The 19,365-nt window shown below is 34.3% G+C and overlaps 2 protein-coding genes across 2 annotated transcripts in view; one reads left to right on the top strand and one right to left on the bottom strand.

Annotated features, from left to right (window-relative positions):
* LOC110023419 (26S proteasome non-ATPase regulatory subunit 10) overlaps positions 1-10,737 on the top strand; it is a 21,575-nt gene extending 10,838 nt beyond the window's left edge. Inside the window, exons 3-5 of the mRNA XM_020722832.1 lie at positions 2,477-2,601; positions 2,713-2,859; positions 10,412-10,737. Of these exons, the coding sequence (XP_020578491.1) occupies positions 2,477-2,601; positions 2,713-2,859; positions 10,412-10,546 (407 nt within the window). The 3' untranslated portion in view covers positions 10,547-10,737. The remainder of the gene's footprint in view (positions 1-2,476; positions 2,602-2,712; positions 2,860-10,411) is intronic.
* A 2,850-nt stretch (positions 10,738-13,587) lies between these two features.
* On the bottom strand, positions 13,588-18,114 carry LOC110023415 (cell division topological specificity factor homolog, chloroplastic). The gene is made up of 2 exons (XM_020722825.1): positions 17,917-18,114; positions 13,588-14,268 (listed from the first exon to the last, which is right to left on the bottom strand). The coding sequence occupies exons 1-2, from the start codon at positions 18,022-18,024 to the stop codon at positions 13,660-13,662; spliced, it is 717 nt and encodes a 238-aa protein (XP_020578484.1). The 5' UTR covers positions 18,025-18,114; the 3' UTR covers positions 13,588-13,659.
* Between the last annotated feature and the right edge of the window lie 1,251 nt (positions 18,115-19,365).

The following is a 19,365-nucleotide window of genomic DNA, read 5'->3' as shown; positions in this document are numbered from 1 at the left end:
AAGAAACGTAAACGTTAACTAATATATATATAAATATATATATTAAGTGTATATATATATATATATAGATATTAATTAAACGATTTATTCGCGCGCGACGACGCGACAAAATGAGTGTCCTCCCCGGGCAAAATCGACGTTCCGGACGCGTTGGCGCAGTCCGTTTCGTCATCCGGGGTCGCTCGGACGACGTCGTCGACAATCGGGTCAAAACCCGTCGAAATTCAAATTTCATAAAATATTGACCCGCGATCGATCGTATCAAAAGGTTTACTCGAGCATTCGACAAGTAACAGCGGAGGCAATGTAAATTGCGGCGATCGGCTACGTCGACTCTCCGAATTGCGAAGCCGGTGCGCGCAGGAGTGCTAATTGTGCACTAAGGCTCAGAAAGTACCTACAGGGAATCCCTTTTGGGGTTCCTCATGTTGGTTTCGTCCTTCTAAGTGCTAGAAGTTGATACCACACACGCGAAACTCCAGAAAGGGACGGAAGCGGGTCGAACTAAAACGAGACGGGTCCCACTTCTAAGGTTCTAAGATAGTCGCAGGAAAGCCCCTAAGGCTAGATCCTAACTCCTACGAGGAATACTAGACCTCACGAAAAATTGAGGTCAACAGGCAACCGAAAACAATTCGAAGAAGAACAAGCACGATTGACCGAAAACGCAAAGAAGAGAAGAGGAAGGAGATGGATGCACAATTTTCTTTACCACTCTCCAATTCTTCTCGGGTAGCTAGGGCACGATCGCGCGAGAGTGAAGAACAGGGCCGAGAGCAGCGCGAGGGCAACAGAGGAAAATGGTCTGGGAAAAACGCGATCCGCGGCTATAGGCCCGCGTCTACTGTTTACACTAAACAGCGAAACGAGGGTTTTAAAATCACCTAAAACATGTTTACCAAACATTAAGGCGGCGTTTTCAAAAACGCCGTCACAGTTTTAAGCTGTCCCAAACGGGGCCTAAGATTCAAAATATCTCAAGAACAAAGAAGAACTTGTAGAACAATGAGTTCTAAGCTTGAATTTTTCCTATTTTTTGTTATATATTTCTCAATTGGAAGAAGCAAACTCTGTGAAATATAGCAAATTGTTATGCAACAATCATCGAGCTTCTCATAGATACATGGCTTATAGGAATATATACAATGATAACTAGTCCAATACACATACCAATACAATTTTCACATATAATATTGCATTTGAATGTCCTTTTAATTGCATTCATTAGCTTTTCATTTCACACACCTAATTAGCATTTAAAATAAAAAATGAAAAATTCAACTTATTATTCTCTTTAGAAAATCACATCAAAGGTATGCTAAAACTTTTAAGACATGCTATCCTTGATTATGATGGGCGTGTTCAAGCTTCCATGCTTCTATCATTGCAAAATAATATAAAGTGGATGCAATGAGGGGTTTTACATTATATCCCTTTCATGTTGGAATTCAAGGATCCAATTTCACTAGCTTTGCGGTTGAGTCAAGCCGAGTAGAACATATGCCAGCTCAACCTCATTTCTTAAGTGCATTTAAGACTATTAAGACTCTATTCAATATTGAGCTCGTTTATGGATATCTTGTTCGAGCTCAGGTCAAGCTCGATTTGAGTTCAGTCTACACATGGTCTTATCAACCTTATGAATGAGCAGCTCTTTCAACAAAATAAATGAGCCACAAAAGAGCTTTACATGAAAAACTTGTTGGGAAAAATAAATGAGTTATATCTAATAATGCTCTTTGAGTTTAAAAATAAACATTTAAATGATATCATTCATGAATGAGCTATAATTGAGTCGTTCAAGCCTTAATCAATTTGGTTCACGAGCTTGTCCACGTACTTTAAATGATTCTATTCACTAACATAAACAAATCAAACAACTAGTTTTTCAAGCTTGTTTATTTAGTAATTGAGTATCTCTAAAGTGTTTAAGCTCATTTGGTTAATTAATAAAACGATCGTGAGCGAGCTTTAATCAAGTCGAGACGCGGGTAATTTGTTAAATATTGAGTTCCTTAAATTGCACCCCTAGCAATTTCTCATGTATTTTGTGTGTTTTCAGCATCAGCTCTTCATTTTTACCCACAAGTTCATTTGGTTAATTATAAAATGATCATGAACGAGCTTTAATCGAGCCGTGCTATGAGTAGTTTGTTAAATGCCGAGTTCATTTGCATACCTAAATTTCACCCCTTGCAATGCATCATGTATTTTGTGTGTATACCATTAGCTCTTCGTTTGTACACACGCTAGCAATTCAGTGTTCACCGTTTAATTTTCAATGATTAGAGAATCACTGTTATTTTTGGGGGTTAATGGCTGGTCTTGCGAACACCACGGTGATTCTCTTTCGCTAAAGAGCTCTCTTTTTTTATTTAGTTCATCCACCATTCATCTGCTGCATTTTTTTTTCAATATCACATCATTCGAACTGCGCTTCGATCACTTACTATTGATTTCACCTATATGAAAACAGGAACCAATGTTAATTTGACCAACGATGGCGGACGGACCGCCCTTCATTATGCTGCTAGTAAGGGCTGGCTCAAGATAGCTGAAGCTCTGATTTCTCATGGTGCAAATGTTAATAAAAAGGACAAGGTGTGAAACATTCATGCAATTTCTTACATGTCTTTCATTAACTTTGAAAAATCTTGTAAATTTGTTACATGTAAACTATGCCATCGAAGCTCTCAAATATGGTTTATTTAGGTTGGTTGCACCCCTCTTCATCGGGCTGCAAGTACGGGCCGCTTGGAACTTTGTGAGCTATTGATTGAGGAAGGAGCGGAGATTGACGCCGTTGATAGAACAGGCCAAACAACTCTTATGCAGGCAGTGATGTGTTGCAACAAAGAGGTAAAGGATTGTTTAACCCTTTTTTTAGTTAGATGTGGAGGCAAAAAGTGTAATTGTTTTAAATTTTGATTTCTATTCTTGTTTGTTTTATACTTACGAAATGAATTTGATTGACGGGATTTAAATTTTTTAATGCATACATATATGGAATAGTGCTTGGAAAATAATCAACCCTTGAGGGTTTTTGTTTACAATTATTTTGTAGGTTGGATTATAACTGCGAAAAACAGAGGATATATGAGGATTAACTTCCAAGTGGATCTTTCTAAAGAATGGGCAAAAAATCTTAAATAAATCTTGGGTGCTTATGTTTATGCCTGATCTTCTTCGGGTTCCTTTTGTAACAAAAAAAAATCTGAATTTACTCGCACAATTATGATTTATTTGGCCGCTTATAGTTAGAAAACATGTTTAAAAATTTAATATTTTTTTGCCTTCATTTTCAGCGAAAATAAATTATCACCTTTTGAGGGATTTAGAAGGCCTTTGTAGAGTTTAGGTCCCTGGTTCATTCTACATTTGTCCAACCAAATAATAGAATCTTGCTAATGCACCGTTTTGTAAAATATCTTTTCTAAAATCAAATAATCAAAAAAGCCTTTAAATGGCTTTTTTTTCATGGATTATGCTTATTTTATTAATGAGATTATTAATGTAGAAAGTCCTAGGCATTTTGTATGTTTTCTCGTTTTTGATATTAAAAGACTTGGGCATGCTTTATAAAAAATGATATTAATTTATTAGAATTAAATGAAAATATGACACTCAATAGGAAACAAAGGAGAAAAATGATTCATGCAATCGACTTCACTTAGTGGGATAAAGGCTTGTCGTCATTGTTGTTGTTGTTATCTGCCCAACTTTAGATACAAATTCAGACAGTTGTTACTAATGGCCGAAGACCTAACACGAAGTAAGTCGATCAATCACACGAATATATGTGTCAAGTAATAACGTGGTTAAAGAGTACCGTGTATTAATCATACGAGGAAATGACTAAGAAATATTTGAAGAGCGAATCTCCAGTTTACTAAACGTCTAAACCTAGATCAGTGTGATCATAAATAAAAGATGAAGTTTCTAAAATCTTACTTAAAAACAGAAACAAAATTAATAAGTTTGAAAAGCAAAGGAAAGCAGTAAACGGATAAAAACTTATGATTCTTCACAAGAGATGAGACCCGCGCCTCTGTGATTTAGGAATCATGGTGGTTTGCGGTATACCTAAACTTTCCCCTGCGTGATATTTGTTAACATGGATAAAAAGTTTTCCTTATGCCTATGCCCAGGTTAAAAGAAAACTAGAACGCATGAACATGTCCTTAATCCCCATGATTCTGCAGGATTATTCTTATCCCCCTTCTAGGTTACAAAATTCTGATAGAATATGTCTATTCTTACCCAGATTTTGTGGTTAACCATTTCGTTCCTCTACGCAACGTACAAAAGTCGTAGATCACAGAAAATGTCAACACCCTAATTGGTCGGACAACAACATAGATATGAAAGCTCAAGAAAACGTATTGGGGAAAATAATATGAGAAAATCACAAAACCACGATTCTTTCATCATAGAGACGTGAAAAAGAGCTTAGCCACTCATGATACAAAGAAAGATAGAAATCAAATTCATTAAAAACCATTGTTGCAAGTAAACTAGAGAGTAAAAACTTATAAAATAATTTGTTCTCTCTTTCATAGCAGCAGATCTTTCATTCATACGATCTTCTCTCAAAATCAATAAGAAAAACACAAGAGTGAAGGAAAAGAAAATGCCCGTAGGACTTCAACCTGAAGCAAGAAAGAAATCATAAAGGATAAGCTCTCCAATCCTTCTAAACTCTATCTCTAGCCGTCTTCAATGGCTCCTCCCTCTTCAAAGTTGCCTATGACATCTTTTTATAGCCAAATTCTCCCGTTGACAAGAATTTTTTCAAAAATATTTTCCGCTATGTCTATGGCCCTCCCTAGTTGAAGAGGAGGAAGAAGAAAAACAAGAAGAAGAAGAAGAAGAAGATAAGGGGTGGAGGTTACCATTGAGCCGTAGGAACATTCGACCAAACCTTCACAACTTTGAGTGAACGGACTGAGCGAAAGGAGAAGAAATGATCAAACGGCTCGCAAAAAACTTTTTCCGTGTTCAAGAGACGCTTTATTGAGCACCTAGAGGGCTCGAGCAGCTCACCCGAGCCTTCCTTTTGTGTCGTCGACAATCCATCAGTCGTTTGAGTCTAGAAGGGAAGTGAGATGAAACCACTAGTCTCATGAGCTCCAATAAAGGATTTGGTGCCATAACCGATCAAAAGGATGAGGTAGGAATGAGCGGCTTGCAAGAGCCATTTCCTCGTGTGTGGAGCATTCAATCGGGCTTATATGAGATTTGGTAGCAAGGTGCAACCCAAGGAAGCATTTTTCCTGCGTGCGTGAAGGCGCGATCGAACCTCTAAATTCTCTTTCGTAGGAATAGAACAAGTGAATGGCAACCCAAGGAAGCATTTTTCCTGCGTGTGTGAAGGCGCGATCGAACCTCTAAATTCTCTTTCGTAGAAATAGAACAAGTGAATGAGGAATCAATGTGGATTATGAGTCATTTTGGTAATAGCTTCGAAATCGAAAGTTATATCTTTTTTATGTTTAATAAGTTATGAAATATTAAAGAAGAAGATTTATTAACTTGAGATTAAATTTCAAAATTTTGTAAAATTATGTTTTAGAATTTTGATGAGGAGACGAAAGCAATAAGATTTTATTTTGTAGAGTAGAAAAATTTTAAGTATGACGACCCATTTTAATATTTAATCTATATTTTTTTAACTAATTTATGTTAAGTTATATTAAAATTTAATAAACCTGAAATGAAAATTGTAATGAAGTTATTTCCAAATTAAATGTGTCTGAAACATCATTTTGTTATTATACTAATTTATGAAATAATTTAATATTTAGGAGAGTTGGCAAACTTAAATTAAGACCATAAGAGAAGTAAATATATATTTACATATGAAATGATAAATAATAGAAACTGATCAAATTTAAATTGTTTCTATAGGTGCACTCAAAAGATTAGTTTCGCCTAAGAAAAATAATAACAAACTTCATATTACATGCTGTATAGTCGAGTAAATATATTTTTATTTTACAATTGTTATGTTTATTTACTTATATTTTTATTTTTTTTTCATCATTTCTTTTAAAGTCCAAATGTTTATGTTTTTATTTTAAATGTTAGATATAAGAAAATAAATAAAATATGATATATACATGCATACGGGAGACACTATTGGATGATACTGACAGATGAATGCAATGTACCTCTGCACAAAAAAGGAAATCGAAATAGAAATGATTACCTACCTTTGTGATAGGCGGGAAAATGTTAAATATATATATTTTTAAAAATATACATTCAAATGTGGCTCTCAATAATGACAAGGTTAATAAAAATAAATGAAAGTAAATAGAAAATTATTTTCATTGTTGTTCTTTTTTTGTGCAGTCTTTTACTATCCACTGCAATTTTATAAAATATTTTAAAAATAAGAATTATTGTAATTTAAAAATATTTGTCCACTGAGTAGTTTTCTCAACCATTTAATTGTTAACATTTTTACAGAAAAACTAGCTTTAGACTAGCTGAATTTTAGAAAATACATGTGCATGTGCTAAGGAGCGCGGACTGACAAGTATTATAGTTTTGTTTTATTTTATGTTAAATTTAAAAGTTTAAATATGAATGAATTGTTATAAATGTAAGTTTTCTGAAAGAGAATGATTCTTTTGTGTTTTGGATTTCATTTTGTTGTGAAATGAAAAAGTTGAAAAGTTTTTCTCCATCAAACCGATCGTTCTTGCCTTGATAATTTTAAGCTATCGAGTCGGGTCATGTTAGAAAGATGATTTAAATGGTAGCAGGTACTACAAGGCCAGACTTGTGTTGTAAAGGGTTCCAACAGAAGGAAAAAGTGGATTACATGGAGATTCTTTTGTTGGGTGGTAAAGATGACAACTATCAGAGTTGTGTTGAGTTTGTTAGCAGAGGAAGATCCACATCTGTAGCGGATTGATGTAAAAATAGCTTTTCTTACATGAGGTTTGGAGGAATTATATATGGTGCAACCGCAGAGTTGCAAGGTTCAAGGAGAAGAAGGTTTGGTATGTTGGTTTAAGAAGTGTCTCTATAGCTTAAACCAGGCCCCGAGACGTTGGTACATAATATTTGACAAGTTGATACAAACCAAATGCTGCGAAGCAATGGTGAATCACGCAAGCATAAGTGTCATACAAATAGTATACAGAACAAAATCTGTGTATCGATCTCTCATGGAACAAGCTAAATTTTAAAGCTGAAAAACTTCTAACCTCTTGGTTTTGAACTTAGCTTGATTATTCGAAGTTTTGGTATTTTATTTAAGTGACTAATCCTAATCTTTGAAATACAACGATTGTAGGCTAACAAGGTCAGGGTTTGAATAGAGAGAGTAATTCTCCCTTTAATTGGTCTTGCATAATTCAGGGATTAAATTTGTGATTCAAATCTAAATTTCAAGCAAGAGCACACTCTGCCTTATCCCTGCCCTTGCGTCTAAGAAATATTGACAAGTGCACTAGTTTACTTCTCTAAATCATGTGAACTGCCCAAGATTAAGCTTCTTCCTACAAATTTGTACAAATTTAGAGGTAATATTCCTATTCCTTTATATCTGTTTGGTTAACTTAATTATTCTACTAAGAAAGCTTTTGAATCTCAAAGTTCATGATGATCTTTAATATTTTAACTGGTCGAGTCAAATAGAAATCAAGCTCTAAAGGTTAAAATATCACTATATGAGAAATTGCATGAATCACACCAAAATTTACACTAATCATTCATACATAGCTGCTAATCCAAGGGAGAAAGAAGAAAATTACTCACAATTCATACTCACAAACAACAACATCATCATACTAATAGAAAGGAATAACATACACAAGAAATTCATGGATAAAAACCAAAAATCATTGGAAACAAATACAACTTATCTCCTTCCTTCATCCTATGAAAATTCTTGAGTTACAACAAGATATCACACATTAAATCACTCTCAATCTCTCCTCACTCACTTGCACTTGGAATCTTGCTTCAAGTTTTCTCCACTTTCGGTTCTCCATATGCTCTGAGTCCCTCTAAATATGCTTGGATGCTCCCCCGACTTCGGACAAATGATAATATATAGCATCAGTCACAAATTAGCGCCCCAGAACTGCCCAAACCACCAAAACGCGCGAACTAGCACTTAGGCTCTGCAGTCGTGACGCCTACTTTTCACCTTCTTGGGATGAATTTTTGAGGCACTTGGCACCTGGGATCCTAGGCGCTTGTTTCTGGAACCTGAGCGCCCATAATTGGTGCTAGGTCTCTATTTAGTTGTCCCCTAGCGTCTAGGGGCCCAAGGTTAACGCCTAGGCATCATGATTAGCAAAGGCGCTCCTAGGTTTGACAAGTGGGCTCCCGGGCAGCCCAGTTCAACTTAGGTCTACTTGTTTTGAGTTCGTCTCAACTCATTTGCTTTTCAAATTGTATACTCATATGTACACTACATATAAAATTCTAAATATCATGAAAAACATAAAAAAACATAAATAAAGATAAAAACATCCTAAAATTAACATGCATATTTGATATACATCACAGATCCTTATTAGACAGTGGGTACATGAAGTGTCAAATAGATCATTGTTGCTTCATCAAACACTTTGATTATCATCATATCTTGCTAATTTTTTATGTTACATGTTGATTGCAAGGACATATATTGGGAAAATGAGAGATTTATATGAGCAATTATCTAGTGTGTTTGAGATGAAAGATTTATATCCAATCAAGAAATACTCGAGATGAGAATCAATAGGGATATGAGTGTAGATACACTGAAGTTGTCTCAGACAGAATATATTGAGAAGATCTTACATAAGTTCAACATGGGCGAGCTAAAATCAATTTTTAGCCATTCAGGTAATTATCTTAAGCTATCTAAGAAATTATCGCCTAAGTTTGATGTAGAACAAGCATAGATGGGGAGAATGTACGCTTCAGCAGTTAGAAGTTTGATATATGTCATGATTTTCACAAGACCAAATATTATATATGCAGTGGGTGTGGTCAGCATGTATGTGAGCAATCCAGAAAGACATCATTAAGAGATAATGAAGTTGATTTTCAAGCATTTGAGGGTAAAAATCAATGTGATATTTTGTTATGGAAGTGTAGGGATTAGTCTACAAGGATTTTTAGATTTAGATGTATCAAGAGATTTGTATAGTAGGAATACAATATGATATATCTTTACTTTGGGGAACACATCGGCGAGTTGGGTTTTCAGGCTGCAGAAGATTGTTGTACTTTCAACTATGGAGGTCAAATACACTTCCATCACTGAGGTTAATAAGGAGATAATTTTGTTATATGGTTTTATGGTTGAATTGAGCAAGGTGTAGGGGATTGAAAAGTTCCATAGTAACATTATGAGTGCAATTCTTCTTGCTAAGAACATTGATTTTCATTCTAGGGCAAATCACATTCAGTTGATGTATCACTTTATATGCCATATCCTATAAGATAGACAATTGTTCTTGGAGAAGATGCACACAACCCTAGACATGTTAATAAAGGTGGTGACCATGAAGAAGTTGGACCTATGCTTGACTTCTGTTGGAGTTCATTAAGGTTGAGATTGAGGGTGAACCACACCACAATACGTGCTTAGGAAGATCTTACGTATGGAGATGCAGATCTGGAGGATATTTGTTGGGTGTGATCGGTCTCCAAGTGGCAGGTTGTTTAGGAATGAAGCCTAAAGAAGCACACAGGAGCCCATAGCTGCAAGCACCAGCGCCGCAGAGGATCGTTGTTTTAGTGATTTTCCCGAGCGAGCGAAATATTTACACCACTACTCGGCGTGACCACGCCACCAGACGATTCGATCTCTTCTGTTCCTTCAGTTTGCGATTTTGAGCGATGCCTGCGATACTTTTGACAAGGTTCTCATGAAGTAGAAAAGGGTCGAGAAGAGGGTTTCGAAGCGAGGGCTTTCTCTTTCTGATATAAAAAGGAAGATTTGGAGCGAATTTCTGCAAGTTCTATTGATTGTAGAGAAGATCTGAGGGAGTATTTATGTATATTTTTGGTTCTTCGTAGTGAAATTTTTTAGTGGTTTGGCTCTGGTTTTTTTTCCCGTTCTCGAATTTTTTCATGTAAATATTGAGTGTTTTTTATGGGATTGTTCTTGTTGTGCTTCTCAAATTTCTCAAATCTAATTTGGCTTTGATTTCTAATTGATGGAAGCTCAAAACATATATTTCCATCCCAACATCAACTACATATATTTATAATAAAACCACTCAAATCTCAAAATACACATCAAGACTCCCATCCATATTTTTGCAATTTCATTAATTTCTCAAAGAGTTTATCATGCCACCCATAACTAAACAATTTTATTAAGCATGATTTTAGATTTATAAAATAAAGAAAAAAATGAATGATATAACCGCTATGTATTTCTTTACTCCTGCAGGTTGCTCTCCTCCTGCTCAGGCATGGGGCCGACATGGACGTCGAAGACGAGGAAGGATATACTGTGCTCGGCAGAGCGACAGGTGGATTCAGAAATTCTCTTATTGATGCAGCTAAGGCCATGCTTGAAGGTTAAATGAACACACACCTTCTGTGTCTCCGTTTATTTTGTTCACTATTTTGTTACAAAATTATCAACATTTGCATGCATGCTGTTCAATTCATATGTATTTGCATATCTAACATTAAAATTCCAATTTTACCTGTGTATGAATAGGTGTATTTCACCTTTTAAAAGTTAAAATTATGATATTTTTTTATGTTTTATGACAGATTTTGGTGGTATATATATATATATATATATATATATATAAGAGTTGGGTGGTATTTATGTAGATGTCTTAAAAGTACAATTTTATTTGTGTGATCCGGAGTCTTATTGCAGGACATTGTTGTTCTTTAGCTTTATTTAAGTGGGAGGAGCACAAATTATTTATTTATTTATATATTTAACCGACGCTTTTATGCATACTCCTGTAACAATGGAGAAATATTTGTATGCAAAGTTGGGTAAATTTTAGGTTATTTGGAGGGTACAGCTAGTTTACACTTAGGTTACATGAAGAATTACAAAGGGGTATAACTTTAAGTGTAATCTAGTTATACTAACCTAAAATATACCCAACTCTACGTATGATTTCCGTACGCAACTAACATAAGTTTTTTGTAAAGCGAAATTTAACTTTTCATGTGGTGTGACTAAAATGTTATATAAGCAAATATTAAAATTTGACGTTCAATATATATATATAATTGAAGTTCAGAAGTTAGATATGTAAATACATAGGAATTACCTGATATGCATGTAAATCTTCCATTTTAATAATACTGTTTTCCTAAGTTTTGTTGATTTTTTTTGTTGAGTTTAAAATAAAATTAAATAAACTGTTCAAGTTCGGAAGTTATATATATATAATATTAAAAAAAACGGGCATTTACAGACATGCCCACCCAATCCTATGTATTTACATATGTAATACCAAAACATTATTTTTTATACATATACCAACAAATTCTCACATTGCATCAGAGACTATTATTTTAATTTTTAACAAGTGATACACGCTTGGGTAAAATTGCATGTATGTAAAAACTAAAGTTAAGCTGTTAGATATGTAAATACCTAAGAATTAAGAGGTATGTCTGTTTAATCCTGATTTGTAGTGAATCAAATATAAGAAATAGAGCTTAATGTGAGTGAGAGAGAGAGATAGAGAGATGAATAATAATAAACACTAATATGTCTGCTAAAGCATATTTTGTTCATAAAATGCTTCTCCTCTTTATAAAGAGGTTGCATAATGATCATATTATATTTTAGCCCTTGCTATAAAGGGATTCGTACTAGGATACATTTTATATTTTACTTGTATGAGTTTGTCGTTCGATTGCTTTTGGCTTGGTTGGTTGGGCTAACTTGGAGCTTGCCTGACTGAATGAAACTTGGTCGGATCGATTGAAACTGCCCTGACAGAGTGAAAGCTGGTTGGGGCTGAGTGGAGCCTGTTAGGGGCCGAGTGGAAGCTGGCCGGGTCGAACGGAGATTGGTTGTGTCGATTGAAACATGGTCAGGCCGCTTGGAACCTGGTCGGAGCTGAGTGGAACCCAACCCGGGTTACGTTGAACCCAACCCGACCAACTAAAACCTAGCATGGCCGAGCGGAACATAACCAAGTTGATTAGAACTTAGTTTGGTTGAGAGGAAACTGGTGGGGCCAATTGAAAATTGGTAGGGCCGAACAAGGTTGGTTGAGCCGGCTCAAGCTGACCTAGCTGAGCCGACTGGAGCTGGATGTGTCAAATGGGTCCTAGTTGGTTGAACAGAGTTGACCTGACCGAACGAAATTGGTCTGGTCGAACGGGTGCTGATCTGGCCAAATAGAGCTAGTCGGGCCGACTGAAGCTGGTCATGCTGTAGCTCGGTTGTAATTCAAGATTAAATATTAAAACACACCAATAATGCAAGACATTCCTTAATTATTATAGTTACGATTTTTTGCATGAGACATTAATGATTATTAATTGTGCTTAAACTTGTACATATTTTCACTGAAATTTATTTTACTAGTGCAAGTAAAATCCAACTGCAAGATTATGCTTCATTTTACAATACGAATACAGGTTTATCACATTTATTACTATATTTTGATGGAGGATATATCACTTCTTTGGTTCCAATGACAATTTTATATTGAGTTATATGAGACTTTACAATCATAGATTTTTAAAGTCATATTAGGCGTTACATTTTATACATATTAGTCAGTTTTCTACTACCAAGTATATCTGGATCAGATATTCATAAATTTGGACTATATTATTTGGGAGGGTCAGTACTGGCATATTTGTATATAGAATTAAATCTGCACATGTAGATGGAATGAAGAGTTGATGCGTGATGTACCGCTTGGATATATGTGCATGATGAACAAATAATACGCATGATACCACTCAACTGCACCCAACATCAACATATAAAGAATGTGTTCATAACAATAACTCCAAATAATTAAGATAAAACTAATGATGATGACAATAGTAGTTATTACCACAAAATTCCTATTTGTTCATGTATCTAATACTAAAATTTTACTTTTAACAATTTCGCCACCCAAAATCTTTCATATCATATCAAAGTAAAGTGGAATGTATGTAAAAATTGAAGATTAAATGTTACATATGTAAATCTTACTAAAAAAAACATCATTAGTAAGGCAAATATGTTCAAAAAAATCAAATTATCAACTGGAAAAGCCACTCAATTCCACATGAGAAGATTCATGATGTGGATAATATGCTTACCAAAAGCTAGTTTTCAGATCATTACAGTTATCACTGCATAATTTGCTCAAAGTTTCTGAATCATATATACACCTAGCAGTTCCAAAATGTTTCAGAATGCTTGAATCATAGAAAAAAAAGGTAAATTTAGCGTAGCACACAATTCTTATGTATTTACGCATCTCACAACTAAACTTTCATATTTACATCACATTAAGGTGCTTTATACCTACACATGAAAATGTGCATTTCACTTTCAAAAAGTGATAATAATGCTATTTTTGTCATGTTATTAAAGATTTGAGTGACGTGCGTAAATATGAAATTTTGGGTGCGAGACATGTAAATGCATAAGAATTGTGTGCTACGTATATAAATATGCCCCAAATTAAAATTTGAAAAAACCTATTACGGGACTCGCCGCATTTTGTTGCCAGGAACATAAAAATCGAACTTGACATCAACACATCCAGATGTTTCACCTTTATCCTTGAACTCTATCCCGGTTATTCCCGAGTACTCTTCATCCGACTGTTGGTAACCTGGTTTCACACGCCTCACTGGCACCGTGACAGAATACATTGTGCCGAGATCTATATCCGTTGAAACGCTGAGCTGAACTTTATCCTGCGACTCGATCTCCACAAAATCCGACAAAGCTTTAATAATACTGCTCACGATCTTCTGCTTTGCTTCCTCGCTAACCGCACATCTGTCTGCAAAGAGAATCATCTTGAGTCTCTGTTTTGCAATTTTGGCATTTGAATTTCTCCGATCAGTAGTTGTGGGGAATAAAATCTTCCATGCGAGGGCGAGGCGCTCGAGGAAGCTCATCCTGACAGCATTAAGAAGAAAAAGATCGGCATCCTGATTCATGGTTGCTGAAGGTGTTTCTGATTTTATTCCATAGCAGAGGTGTTTCTGTGGTCTGTTATTATCAAAAGATAACATGTGCTGGCTTTTGTTCTTGTTCACAAAATTGTAAGATAAATTTACTGAATCAGCATTGAACAGCATCTGCAAGGAAATACTTAAAATGAGAAATTTTAGCCCATTACGTAGTCAATATGTCAAGGGGAATACATAACTAATAAGAAAAATGTCAATTTAGTCCCAATAATCTATTAATATGGGCTAAAATAGTCTCCAGTATTGACCCCCATTAAAAAAGTTTAGAAACTAATCTAACATTTTTATAAATTCTGGGACTAAAATAGCCTGATGTATATATTCAGGGGATTATTTTGGCACTTCACCACCTATCTAATATATTCATCCAACAAAAATTGAAATCAAACAATTACGAAAATATTGCAATGAAAAACAATACCCAAGTAGAATAACTGAATAATAGATATCTAACACTAAAGAAAAGAATGAAGATTTACATACATGGCACTCAATTCATTTGTATTTACATATATAACGCCTAAAGTTTAATTACATACATGAAACTTTACCTATGCATGAAAAGGTGTTATCTTTTATATGATATGAAAAATTTGTGCGGTATAAATGCAAAATGTGAAGTTTAGGTGTTAGACATACAAATATATACGAATTAGGTGGTATGCATGTAAAACCCCCAAAAGTATAATGTAGGTAACTTGTCCGTAACGAAAGAGAAAAAGAGATAGAAAAAGAAGCGACTGAATGATAATGAGCGGATGTCTAACCACACTCTCATTTGTCTTAATCAATATTTTTTTTCCACAAATCAACACATTTGTGAATCTAATGAATATTTATTACTTGCAGTAGAATAATGCAATATATATAATGTATAGAACAGGACAATAAACAATTATGAATTGTTGCTAGTCAAACTCATAATCAAACTCGGAACAAGATTCTAACTCTTCGGACTCATCAAGGAAAGGTTTCTTAACTAATGGAGCAAATTCTAATACAAGTTTTAGTATTACAAAATCATTAAAATTTGCATCATGAATTTCAACATCTTAAATAAGTTCAGCCAAGAGCTTAAGTATTGCTCCAACCATGAATTAAAGATTCTAGTTTTGAAAAATGTGATTTCTTGATGACTACTTATCAAGGATTTAGTGATTCTATTTACAGGAACTAGTGTGGGATGCTGAATTTTTCACAATCGCACTTCCCGAGCCAAATCAACTAAAAAGAAACAGTAGACCAAAAATACAAACTCAACCAGAATATCTAAATGTCTATAATTAATCCCGTAAAATACAAAATAATAAAAAAATAATATAAGAACTCAAAGCTACTCTAAAGAGGAAAATAACAAAGATAACTCCTCTGTATATCAAAAAAAGCTTAGCGAAGCCAAAACCTAAATCCAAACCAAACACTCACAACAGCCCAAACTATTTTCTTATTTACACCATACATCTACAAACAATCTATGGGTTCTAGCTGCCTATATCAAGACGCCTAGTTTAATTGTGGTATTTATTATGATTATTATGACAATAGTAAACACAATGGGAAGTCCTTGTATGCTAGTGTGAATCATGTCATCAAAATTGATGGAGCTTATTAGTCAAAGATAAGTTTCTTTAATGCTACAGCATGGTGAAATTATGCATCTAAAATACAAAAAAGTTAAGATTTCCAAACATGACATCAGCATGCTACATCGAATTGCAGGATGTTTAAGTTACTAAATTTGCAAGCATTTATAATTCAACAGTGTAACAAGAACGAGGGAAAGGCACATGAAACAGCCTTTTACAGCAAGGGATAGAGCGAAACAAAAACATCAACGAAATACTTTAAATATAGCAAGGGAGAGGATCACAAAAATCAACAGGATAATTCAAAAGGGAGATAAAAGTAACTTTCCATCCAGTAAACAAATGGAAAGAAAACAATAAGAAATAAAGAATGCATTAAAACCAAAAGCAAAGATTTTAATTGTCAATTTGTTTCTTGCTCGCAATAAAATTCACCAGCGCAACACTCTAGTTACAATATGAAAGCACTTAGAATCCAAAATGAAATGTTCCCAAATTAATACATTAATACAAACTTCCTATGTCATAGTGCAACCTAACATCAGTGAAACTCTATTTAAATGAACTTGAGATATTCTTGCAAATACAAACAAAAATGCTAAATTTAACTTATCTTTTTAAAATTCATGGGGGCCAAAAAGCAAGGTTACTTATCTAACCCAAATTTTAAGTTCCTATTAGAAAAAGCTACGCACCTTAAAGGTGATGCCAAACAATATCAAATGGTACATTGGCCAGTTATAAGATTACAAACCAAGTTTCACAGACTTGCACGAGCCTTGTAATTATTTAATTCTGTGTCTTTTTGAAATGACTAGGTGGTTGGCTTGCTTTGGTCAAGTCTCGTGGTTGGAATTCAACCTTGGCTGCCTCATCGTTTTAATTTAAGATTCAAAATCCACAACTTAAGGCCTCCCTCAAATCAAAGCGGGAAGATTGCATCTCCTTGATTTAGAGAATTGTTGTAATCTATCCCCTCCATGTTTAGTTCGACAACTCCCATCCTTCGATTTCTTTTGTTTTTGTGGGCATTTACATAACCAAATTCTTATGTATATACATATCTAATACCTAAACTTTGCTTTTTACATTTATACCACCCACATTTCTCGCGTCACATAAAAAGCATCACAATTTTAACTTTTAAAAAGTGAAATACGTTCATGCATAGGTGAGGTGGCGTGTTATGTAAAAATTGAAGTTTAGGTGTTACATATGAAAATACACAAGAATTGAGTGGTATGTATGTAAATCTTTCTTAAAGGAATTCTAATTTGGACAATTTGGGTTAGATTTTCTCCCCTTTAGATGCTTTCGGATTGCTCGGTGACCGAACCTACATAGTTCCTTTGGCAAGAAATTGTTGTCTCCTTCCACTCTTTCAAACCCTAATTCTAGCCTCCATTCCCAGCATTGTGTCCAGGGTACCACAATCCCTTAAAGCATAAAAAACCATAGTTTTCAGTCCCCACATCAATATCCTAAATCTCGTGCTCTTGGTTTTCAACCCTAAATAGCCTCAAGCCATCTCCATCTTTTCCACAAACCCTAAATAAATCCTCCTCAGCACCCTAAACCCTAATTTCCATAAGGAGCTATCAGCCAAGACTCTAATAGAACAAACCTAAGCCCTTCTCATTTCTTTAATTTCGAAAGTAAAACCCTCAATCTTCCACCTATCGGCCACTGCACTTAACCTAACCCCCTTGTAACCTTCATCTACTCACTGACACTCTTATTTTATCCTTCCAACAATGCGCATAAAACTTCTTTGATTTTGAACTAAAAAGATAAAATAAACCCAAAAAATGTAGCAATAACAAAAATAACCTCTTCAATTTATGCCCTAATACTCCACCATTATATCCTACAAATTTTCTCATGCCACAATTCTCTATAACTATGTTAGAACTGAATCATCGGAGGTAGAATATTTATCCACAATTCCAATCTGCGCCGTTCCTCAAGAAGATTTAAGCGGATGTAACAACACAATCGATAAGCATGAAAATCAATAGCAGATTCATAGAAACACTAAGCTAAAGCCAAATGCATCGGTGCATCACCAGTTAAAATTAATTTGCAGGTGAAAAACATGTGATTTCAGCCCTTCGAGCGCATTTCTTCCAGAAATAATCAACTAAAGATAAAAGACAGAGAGAGAGAGGACCTTCGTGGAGAACGAAGTCGGAGAAGAAAAAACGAAGGTTGGACTAGAAGGGCTCTTAGGAAGGGTGTTTAATGCGGCGAAAACCCTCAGGTCTCCGGCAATCGCCATGGCGTCTCTCCTGGCTGAGCTTAGTTTCACTTCAGAGCAGTCACAGCAAGCTCCCTTCGATGGCTGTGCGTGTGAGTTAGGGGAGTGGTATTTTAACATAAAAAGTATACAATTCTTATGCATTAACTAGGGGTGTAAACGAGGCTCCTGTTAGACTCGTTTATATTTCGAGCTCAATAAGAGCGTTTGTGTTCAGCTTATTTGCTTAACGATTTGAACACGAGTCGTTCACGAACAAAAAGTCATTTTGACAACTCTAATCACGTAGCCATAAGATGTTAAGGATTGGGGTAAGATTTAAAAATTATTATTTATATTAAAATATCATGAATCTAATTTAATAATTTTTTTTTTATTTTCTTAATTAATATTTTTAATTGATTATAAATCTTTGTAGCCTTGTACTCAATTAACTTTTTAAAAACACTAATCAAATATATATATATTAGTATTTCGAGCCAAAACGTGTCAAGCACGAGCTGTTCACAAACAACGAGCCATATTGATAGCCCTAGTATTAACAATGTCTCGCGCCTAAATTTTCATATTTACCTATTTAATACTCAAATCTTTAATGCCACATAAAAATAATATTAATATCAATTTTTTTAAAATACATCTTCACTCATAAAAATTAAATCAAAAGAAAAACTAAATATGTAAATATCAAAATTTAATTGTGAGATATGTAGATAAATAAGAACTATGTGTTAGGTATGTCAATCTCCTTTTTTTTTATTTATATACATTGCATTGAAAATATAATAATTTGCATATCTTATACTGAAATTCAATTATTTGCACACATTAATACAAACACTTTCATAAAAAATGGTATGTTGAAATTCACCTAATTCTAATAAATCTTAAATACATTAAAAATATGTGATAGTGATATTTTCTTACCTCAAATTGGATATTTGCATGTGATGCATGCAAATATAAAAAATTAAAAAATTAGATATTTAAATATATATTAAAAAAATATGTGGGATAAATATAAATGTCTCAAAATAAATATTAAGGATGACAAAAAAAAAACACATAGTGTCCATGTCCACTTATTACTGTTAATTGTAAAAGCAAAACAAAATTTTGTGCTGGTCGTCTATGACACGGATACTCCTAACTAAGAAGTCGTGTAGTGTCAGACACTTCTCAAACGTTGACGCTTATCCGATATGTTTCAAGCACATGTCAGAGACATTCTTGACGTGTCTTATTTACATAATAATAAAATAAAAAAATGACACGCGTGCGAGACATATGTGTCATAAATTAGTGAATTAAATTTCTTTTTGCAAAATATTATATATATATATATATATATATATATGAGGG

The sequence above is a fragment of the Phalaenopsis equestris genome, unplaced genomic scaffold (assembly GCF_001263595.1).
Source record: "Phalaenopsis equestris unplaced genomic scaffold, ASM126359v1 Scaffold000224, whole genome shotgun sequence".
Classification (NCBI taxonomy): Eukaryota; Viridiplantae; Streptophyta; class Magnoliopsida; order Asparagales; family Orchidaceae; genus Phalaenopsis; species Phalaenopsis equestris.
This window is presented reverse-complemented; position numbering and strand designations above follow the sequence as displayed.

What these genes read in the sequence shown, in the direction of transcription:
- LOC110023415 (XM_020722825.1), bottom strand. Translation starts at nt 18,024, where the DNA reads ATGGCGATTGCCGGAGACCTGAGGGTTTTCGCCGCATTAAACACCCTT. An exon ending in CGACTTCGTTCTCCACGAAG is followed by an intron (nt 14,269 to 17,916) that starts GTCCTCTCTCTC and finishes ATTTCCTTGCAG; the next exon opens with ATGCTGTTCAATGCTGATTC.